We start from the raw sequence: 9,603 nt of genomic DNA, 5'->3' as shown, positions 1-9,603 counted from the left end.
AACGGGTAATTAGGACATGATCTGCGTATTTACGACCCGTTCGGATGATATTTGTGATAATGTGTCTTTCCTTATTATTTCACTCCGTGGTAATAACTCATTTATGTAAATGATATTATTTATGTGTGTTTTTCGATATGACTCGTGAAACATTATCCTATTGAATTTCACAAAAGTATTACGATTCTTCTCATTCGGAACAGATCGTTGAGGTGAACGGTTCATCAGCACCGGCGGGAAAACTTGCGAGTAGCAGAAGGAATCTTTAAAGATTTTATAATGACAATTGTGTTCTAGTACAGTTGATCAAATAAGAAAAGTGGAATCCATTACGTTTCATTCTTTTGTAAACAACTAAAAATATATCAAATGTCTGCATCTGGAGTCGAAGACCAATCTGTGGAATTAAGCAATAGCCGAACTGAGACTACTGAAGACGATGTTCCAACTTTGCAGGGTCAAGATGAAGAGAAAAGTGAAAAGTTATTTAAGTTGCCTTTGTCTCGTGTGAAAACTATTATGAAAATGGATCCTGATGTTCAGTTGGCGAGTCAGGAGGCAGTGTTTCTAATTACGAAAGCCACAGTAAGTTTTTCTTGAAAATCCTAAATTAGTTTTAATGGGCAGATTTACAGAATGGGGCAGTTTTTCCACTGTACCCCCTCGAGAATTACGTCGAATTATTTTTTAATCGACAGATTTCAATGTTTTACGTAATGTAAAGTGGTTCCAACGTTAGGAAATGACAATTAACTGAGATATTTGATTCCAAAGAAAGGCCCACGTAAGTTAAAATCTACAATTTCGGAGTATTTTCGCCGCTTTTTGTTAGTATCAACTGTTTGTATGCACACTAAAATAGCGACAGAACACACCGAAAATAACTATTAGTTATTATTTGGTAAGTAACAAACCTAACCACGTCAAATTATAGCTGCTGTTGTGGAAAGTCGTTTTGGGTGTCATATTCATTAAATGTTGTCTATCGGCCGAACACCTCTCACTCGTTTATTTCATCACTTTTTACATTCGTACTTACCTGTTGTGCATTGCGATACAATCTTTAAGGTGAAATTTTGCTTTTCTGACGTTTTGTGATTAAACTAATGTCAATAATAGCCCCATGAACCATTCACGATAGCCCCAAGAACCATTTATAAATAGCCACACAAACCATTCACGGCAAGGTTAGGTTAGGCAAACAGGTCGTACTAATATCGTGAAAAACACATCATTTACCGCTCCAGCAGATTCTACGATGACAGAAAATATCTCCACGAAGTATCCAAATGCTAGAAAAATTCATTCCAGTAAGTACTTTCTTGTGTAAAAATGAAGAAATACGTTCAGCCGATGGGCAACTTTTACCCTATATTCACTTGCACGAAGCCTTTGGGCTGTTCTGCTACACGGAAAAGTAATACACTAAGGTAACGGACTTACTTTACAGCTCCGCGGTCACATCCCACACCCTCGATGGTACCAGTTTCGTATGGGCACAACACCTCTCACTCGTTTATTTCGTCATTTTTAACATTCGTACTTATGTATTCTGCGAAAGATCCTTCAAGGTGGAATTATACTTTTTTCACATTACGAGTAATTATTTTTATTCCTTTTTTTTGCTTGCGTAACACACAATATGGCGGGCACAGCTTGACTAGCATTATGAATCATGAGTGGGTATGCAGTGTTTCCAGCCTTCTTAACTGAAAAATGCCCCACAAACCATTCACAATAAGGTTAGGTTAGTTAAACATAGTTAAAATTTGGGGTCATATTAATATCAGGAATGTATATTTCGTTTTTTCGTATTCTTGCGAAACAATGGCATAGTTGGAAACACTGACAGGGGGTTACGTCATCAAATGTACTCAACATCCGGTTCACGTAGAGAAAGGAAATGATGTATTTTTCAACAGAAATATGTTCCGTACGTTTGATGACGTACCGATTTTCGTGGCACCTTTTTGTTTTGTTGCTGTGTTTCCAACCACACAATTGTTTTGCAAGAAGATGACAATTTTAACTATGTTTCCCTAACCTAACCGAACCTTGCCATGCATGGTTTGTGGGGCTACATGTGTAACGTGTGAATGGTTTGTGGGGATTTTTCGGTTGAGAAGGTTGGAAACACTGCATACTCACTGATAATCTACCAAGCTAGTCAAGCTGTATCGCCATACTGTGTGTTTTGCAAGCGAAAAAAGGAAGAACAATAATTACTCCTCATGTCAAAAATTCAAATTGTTTTAATGAAAAAAGCAAGATACCACCTTGAAGAATCTTTCGCAATGCAGAATAGGTAAGTACGAATGTTAAAAATCACGAAATAAACGAGTGAGAGGTGTTGGGACCATATCGAAGTAGTAATTATTTATACGGTGCTGTTGTATGTAAAGAGAAATTTGCCACAACTACAAAGTAGACAAATGTACATTCCTATGCTACAAGGAACAGCAGGTGTATAAATATACTTATCATAGACTCGAAATCTCTGAATAGTTATGAAGCTCTAGGATTAAGACTTGAAGAAGCTACCTCTTGATGTGACAGATATGCCTATGAATGTATTTAAACATAAACTGTATACCTGGTTAGTTGCTACACCACTGTACTCAACTCAAGAATTTCTTGAAATTATAAATATTGTATTTTAGTGCAGCTCAAACATAAAAGGAGTTATAATTTTATATTATTTTACAATATATTTCTCCTGTATTTTGTTTCTTGACATTGTCTATTGCTGTACAAGCTTAATTACAATAAAATATTATTATTATTATTAGAATATTTCACTTTCTCCATGGGGTACAGAGGGTCAAGGGTACCCACAGTGTATATATAATTGCAAAACAATTAATTTGCTTTAAACCAATAAATTCTATGAACTCAATGTGCCAATTCTCAAAGAGGGTGGAGGTTCATACACTGCTTCTCTTTTATGAATATTTACCATGTTCGACAATTTTGTTCAAATAACTGAAATGATTGTTATTACTTTTAGCTCATAGTTTAACCTTATCTCGAATTTTATGTATTTGGGTAAAAAGAACATTTTTTAAAAAAACTTTATATATATGGTGTGACTCAAGTTCATATTGTTTAATTCCCAACCCATATTTGGCATGGTTCGATTTCTGTTAACGCACACTTCAGAGGCTTAGTGATTATTTACTGCATGTTTTCTGGAGAATGTTTTTTCCCTTTTGTATACTCCTATGTCAGTGTTTATTTCCAAGCAGCCTATTAGTTTACTGGCATCTTGGCAGGCACGTCGCCTGATAATGTTCGGATGAGCACGTGAACACTAATGTATATGTTTTAAATTTCGTACATATTAAATATACACACACACATATATATTTGTTTGAAAAAATCCTTCTGTGATGTTCGAGTATATACACACAATTTACTCCTACAGTGTTCCACGAATTGCGTTGAACACAATTGCTGTGCATGTTACATCAAAGTGGCAGCTAAGGTGCTGTTGGTCACTATACCCCGAAAATGTTCACTGCGCTGTGTGAACATGGTGGTGCGAGCCCTGATGCAAGCTGCAATAGTTCTTGCATTCGGCACCAGAGCGCAGCATATGCAAAGCATGTCTAGGGGACTCGACACGGTCTGCGCTACACTCTATGCACAGTAAGACAGCCATTCCAGTTGTCAAGGACGTTACAGTTTTACTAATTTAAAGCTCTTAACATTAAAATTAAATGTATTTTGTGAACTTTTTTAAACATGAAACACAGTAAATGGTGATGACCTCCCTACAGAAAAAACTATGTTGAGTAAAATTTATTACTATTCCGGAAACTGAAAAAAATGTTCTGTCACGGATGTCACAGAATTTGTGAACTCACATTACAGGCTGTGAACTAAAATTTAAAAATCCAGGTTACTGCCTGAGACAAAATTCATTTTATACTCATTGTGTTGATCTGCAAACTTTACAGGTTCTAGTTCTGATCTATTAATTCACAAAATTGAAAAGGAATTGATTTTATAATTGCTTTATTCATGTCACGGATGTTACATGGAATTCGTCACGGATGTTACATCTGACATAATATATGACAGACAGTTAAGATTTGTACTGTTCTACCTTTCTTAAATTAATAAGATTACATGGTATAATTAACACAATTATGCAGTGGCACATAATTAAGTCTCTAATTAGAAATCAGAGCAAATAATTTTATTTATTGGAAGAAACCATGGATTGAAGAAAAGTCTTGTGTGGTCATTATCCAATTTGTAATTATTATAACACAAATAGGATTTTAAAGACTTTTCTTAAAAATCAAAATCCTACAAGCAGATTTTGCTTTTGAAATCATAGATAACTCTACTTCCATTTTCCGTTATAGTTGGATTAGATAGAATGCGGACCACCTGCTTAATGTTTATTTATTTTTCATCCTCTTTATTAGGTACGAATAAATTGCCAGTTTTTCCATACTGCTTCAAGAAGATCACACGTAAATCACCACTGTTTCGCAAAACACTTGTCTGACACACTGCAACATAGTTATGGCTAACCTGAGTCTTTCCATGACCAGTGATGCAGACTTCAACGTATACTCAGGTACAATATTCACATTGAGTTCACATAGGTCAAATTCTTCGGTTTTCGAGTTATGTGCAAGTTCATTAATGTTGTTTTCAACAGATGCATCATCATCATCATCACAGTCATCAGAATATGATTTAGATCAATTTTGTTGATTTGATGTATTTCTTGTATTCCTGGTGCCATTCGCACGTACTCCCATCGTTCAAAAATACTGAAGTTTCTTCTGTCTCTTGGTTACAAAAAGAACCTCAGTTGACTTACATTGAGCTTCAGTGACTTTGAAGAATTCTTCAGCATTTTGAACAGTACAAAGTAGTGATTTTACTGCTATTGAAGAATATGAGCCCAAAGCTGAAGGGTTTGGAGGTGTATTGGTCTTCATCGTTTCGGCTTTTTTCCTCCTCCACTCCTGTACCCTCAATCTAGTCTTTTCTCTCCTCAAATTCAAAAGGTTTTTGTCTTATGCACACTTTTCCTTTTCTTCTTGCCTTTTTAACCTATTTCTTTCTCTATCCTTTTCCAAATATGCAGCCCATCTCTCTGGATTTTCAGATTTCATTTTAGCTCTCATTTTTGCCATTCTAGGAGCAGACTTTGCAGGTGGCATTATCTGCAAGAAGAGAAAACATAAACTTGGACCAAATAATAGGTTATTTTATGTTTCTATTAGCTACCACTGATTTTAAGGACATTTCATTATAACATAAAAAATAAATTCTAGATGGAACAAAGAAAAATAATTTCATTTTACTCTATGACTTAATAAAATCAAGTTCTACACATCAATAATATATTTTAAATCTCTCTGAATTATACCAGTAATAGGTTATGTAACATGGACTATAGTTCATAAAGTTAGACAACCCAAACCTAAAAGTATCAGTGGTGATAGAAATGTAACATCCGTGACTTGTAACATCCGTGACATCAATTTTATTCTTATTTAAACTCAGATAATATCTTTAAGATGGTAGGATGCAAGTATTTTACTAGAATGTCAACATTATCTACTTTTGACAAAAACAAATTTAGTTCAATTCTGTATTTTTTAAAAAGTGTCTTCTTTTTGTCACGGATGTTACACCATGAACATCTAATTACTGTTTTACATTTAATTCATAAATTTACTCACCTTGGTCTCTGAAATTCAGTGTGTAGACTCTCAAAACATAAACTCAGCAGTAAACTTCCTGAGAATGGAGTTAACAGTTGAACTGCATGTCTATAAGGGAGCTGCCAAATTAGTGAATGCTACTGGCCATGTATTGCCAACTAAAAGCAGCTATTTCTTGTAACAATAAAACATATCAAATATATTATTTTTCAAAATATCTCAGCAGAATGCTTAAATGAGAAGTTTTATCTACTCATTGCATGCCAATAGAACATATTTTTGATTATTATTTTTTTTTGGTATAATTCCCTCTTTACCCGGAATGGCTGAAGACTAATTGGGACTGAACCTACAGTTTTAAGTGGGATCCGAATCACTATGTGCCTCCACCAGGTATCGAACCTGGGACGCCTCGATTACAAGGCGACAACAGGTAAACATGTTAATGATGACGATGAACAGATGTTACTATACGCTTTAAATCAGTGGTTCCCAAAGTGTGTGCCACGGCACCCTCGGGCACCGTGATTGACTTACAGGGGCGCTGCGAAATGTTCCAATATTTTTACTGAATTGTTAGTCAATTCTATGAATGTTTCAAATATGTACTAATTTAGTACATTTTTACATATGAAATTGAAATACGTGTTTAATATTTAACTTAAGGCATGCAATCTTACAAGTAACTAAGCATTGCAAGTGTTAGGGCTACATTCTGGGCACCGTGGAAAAATCTGGAAACACTAAGGGTGCCATGAAGCAAAGAAGTTTGGGAACCCTTGCTTTACGAGTAAATGGTCGAAAATCAATCTCTCTGAACCATGGCAAAATGATGCTAGGAGCAAATATACGAAACACGAGGGAAGAAGGGCAATGTCACATTGACTGACACTTCAAGCATCACAACCGAGTTATTGTGAGCAGGGGGACATTCTGTATAATACCCAAATATCTTAACAAAATACATTTTTTCTGGACTGCATGCGTCTTCCCCTCTGTTCTGCTAACGATGCACATGCTTTCAATGCTGAATGAATGTCGTTGGTTAACACATGGTCTGTGTAATAGAAAGTAAATTGCGAAGTATGGTAGTTTTGCGTTGTACATACCTGAGATTGCATGTCAGACTAATTAGTTTGCACTAGCCATCACTAATTATAAATTACGTAATTAAAAGGGTGTTAATTGAATGAAAAACCTTGTTGGACTTCAAATACATCGTGATTTTGGGGGGAAATTGTTGAAAATAAGTTGAACTGTTATTCTTACTTTTTCAATTGAAGATGAAGTTACAAGAGAGAGAGGAGTAAATCTCCATTGTGTATAAAAAAATTATTGTGAACACCCTTATGCGACGCCACTGCATCTTGGATACGGATTCTTGCTGCTACTATATCATTAGAGCTCTTAGCATTAAAATAACATCCTTAAATGCTTCCTACATTTGATCATATAATATCTGGTCTTAAGGCTTGACTGGGCCTTGAGAAGACACTAGAGAAGTAATTTTCAAAGAAAAAAGAAACACTATGATGTTCCAAAATGTAAGAAAAATTACATACGCTTAGAATCCTTGCTACAACACACATAATTCTTCACTTTTTTTTTTTCTCTTGGGTAGATATTTGCAACAGTTTTGTGGCTATGTAAGCCTATCCAACTACCACAAATATCTAGAATATTTAGACAAAAGCTAAAGGATACCATACGGAGATTTATGTGAGTGTTGTAGCAAGGATTCTAAGTACATGTCATTTTTCAGATTTTGGATTTTGCTTTTTGAAATTAAAGAGTATATTTCGAAGCTTTGCTGGCACCACGAGGACCATAAACCAAGAATGGCTGCTCAGCACAAACTGCAGATGCTCATGTAAATTACTTTTCAAATCTTAATTGCTCCGGTAAATTATACTTTGTGAAGCCTTAAACTGTGCTAATCCATTTCTCCAAGGTTCCTAGTACTCCTATAAAACCAGTGAAAATCGTAAACATTTGGAACATGACCTGTGGCCAATTAACAGCATTTGGTTAATACACTAAAGGCTCCCAACAGGTACCACACACGAATGCAATAGACACCCCAAGTTGAGAGCCGATGATATCCACAGTTAATGGTCTATTGCAGGACTTTCCAAACACAGCTCATGGGCCACTTCCAATCCACCATGGATTTTTATGTGGCCCACATAAGTACTTACAAAACATCTAATTTTATTCTGAGGAATTATCTTTAAGAATGTAAATATAATGCAATATAACCCATGACCTTGCATAGAAAAAAAGGTGGTGTACTACTACACACAAGAAGCACCCGGAATTTGTGAATAAAACACAAAATACGTGGTTAATCATCAACATTTATTTTGTCGCCTTCAAAATAAGCCCCCTCAGATGCAGCACACATATGCCAAGGCTTAACCCAGTCTTCAAATGCAGAAGACAGTATCGCCCTGAGTTCCTTCTGCGAATTTCCTTTAATTGGTTCAATTCATTCAAAACACCTTCCCCGAAATGGTAACTTGAGTCTCGAAAAGAGAAAAAAATCACACGGAGCCATATCCAAAGATTGTTGACCTGTTTGCATGTCATACTTATACACCCATGTCTCATCACCAGTTATGATGTTTTTCATGAAGGTCGAGTCACTAGAGGCTCACAAAATCATGTCTTCAGCAACATCCTTACGATGTTCTTTTTGCAGGAAATTCAGCTCCTTCGGAACAAGTCGTGCTATGATGCGTTTCATGCCTAACACACCAGTCAAAATGTTGTGAATGGACATGTATGATATGCCAAGCTCACCAGCTACCTCTCTGACTCACATGCCGGTTTTCAAGCAGCATTGTCCGGATTTTTCCGACGTTTTCCTCAGTTGGTGACCAGAAAGAGGCAAATCAGCAACAACTTCTCTGCCTTCTTTGAAAGCCTTTTGTAGCATTTTCAACGATTCAGCACACAACAGTCCGTTGGCAACACAAAATTTCAAACAAATTTTTTGCTCAATATTTGTCTCCATTTTGCAAATCGCAGGACACTCGTCAACACAACTAACGTAAACAGCTGCTGTGCACAAACTGATGGATAGATTACTCTACCCCTCTGCGTGGTCATTCAGTACAGTGCTGCCATCCTACGGACAAAATGAATTCTCGATATCTCCGATGTGGTACTTTTACCAGCCAAATTTCAGGTACTTTTTTTACTGAAGGTATTACTGAACTTATGTCAGAAGTACCAAGGTTTGTGTGGCTGTTGTATGCTGTACCAGAATAAATTACATTTATTTGTAGATATGAAATATTGTGACTCGACTAGAGCTTTTATCTATTTTCAGGAACTTTTCATTGAGGCATTTGCTAGGGAAGCTTATACATATACTGTGCAGGCAAAGAAGAAGACAGTTCAGAGGCGAGACATAGATTCTTCAATAGATGCTGTTGATTCTCTGGCATTTCTGGAAGGTGCATTGGATTGAAAAAGCAGCACACGTAGGTTTTGAAACAACCCTCTGAAAGTGTTTGTCCTGAGTATTGTTTAATTTTACACTGTATGTACATATTGGTAATAAATAAAATGTAATTTAAATTCAGCTCTAGTATCTTGTCTTAAACTCATACTTCAGGTGTGTGCGACTTACTCATGTTATGTATATTAGAAGTACAATATAAAAATATATATACTATGAAACACTTACCTTTCGTGAGTATCTGTTTTGCGAAAAAACAACGTTTCGGGATCCTACTGTTCCCTTCTTCAGGTTTTCGTCTAGGCCAGTATGATCACTACATAGCCACGTCAATTAAGGCAAGGATTGAGGTGGCAGGTAAAACAGGTTAAAAAGGATGAAAAGTTGACTCTATATCAACTGACCCCATACACGTAAAATCTTCATGTTCTAATCCTAACTTTA

The 9,603-nt window shown here is 36.0% G+C and overlaps 1 protein-coding gene across 1 annotated transcript; it reads left to right on the top strand.

Annotated features, from left to right (window-relative positions):
* The first annotated feature begins 6 nt into the window (after window positions 1–6).
* On the top strand, window positions 7–9,276 carry PolE4 (DNA polymerase epsilon subunit 4). The gene is made up of 2 exons (XM_083112308.1): window positions 7–585; window positions 9,028–9,276. The coding sequence occupies exons 1-2, from the start codon at window positions 370–372 to the stop codon at window positions 9,166–9,168; spliced, it is 357 nt and encodes a 118-aa protein (XP_082968434.1). The 5' UTR covers window positions 7–369; the 3' UTR covers window positions 9,169–9,276.
* The last annotated feature ends 327 nt before the right edge of the window (window positions 9,277–9,603 follow it).

Source organism: Lepisma saccharinum, chromosome 26 (assembly GCF_977018435.1).
Source record: "Lepisma saccharinum chromosome 26, izLepSacc3.1, whole genome shotgun sequence".
Taxonomy (NCBI): Eukaryota; Metazoa; Arthropoda; class Insecta; order Zygentoma; family Lepismatidae; genus Lepisma; species Lepisma saccharinum.
This window is presented reverse-complemented; position numbering and strand designations above follow the sequence as displayed.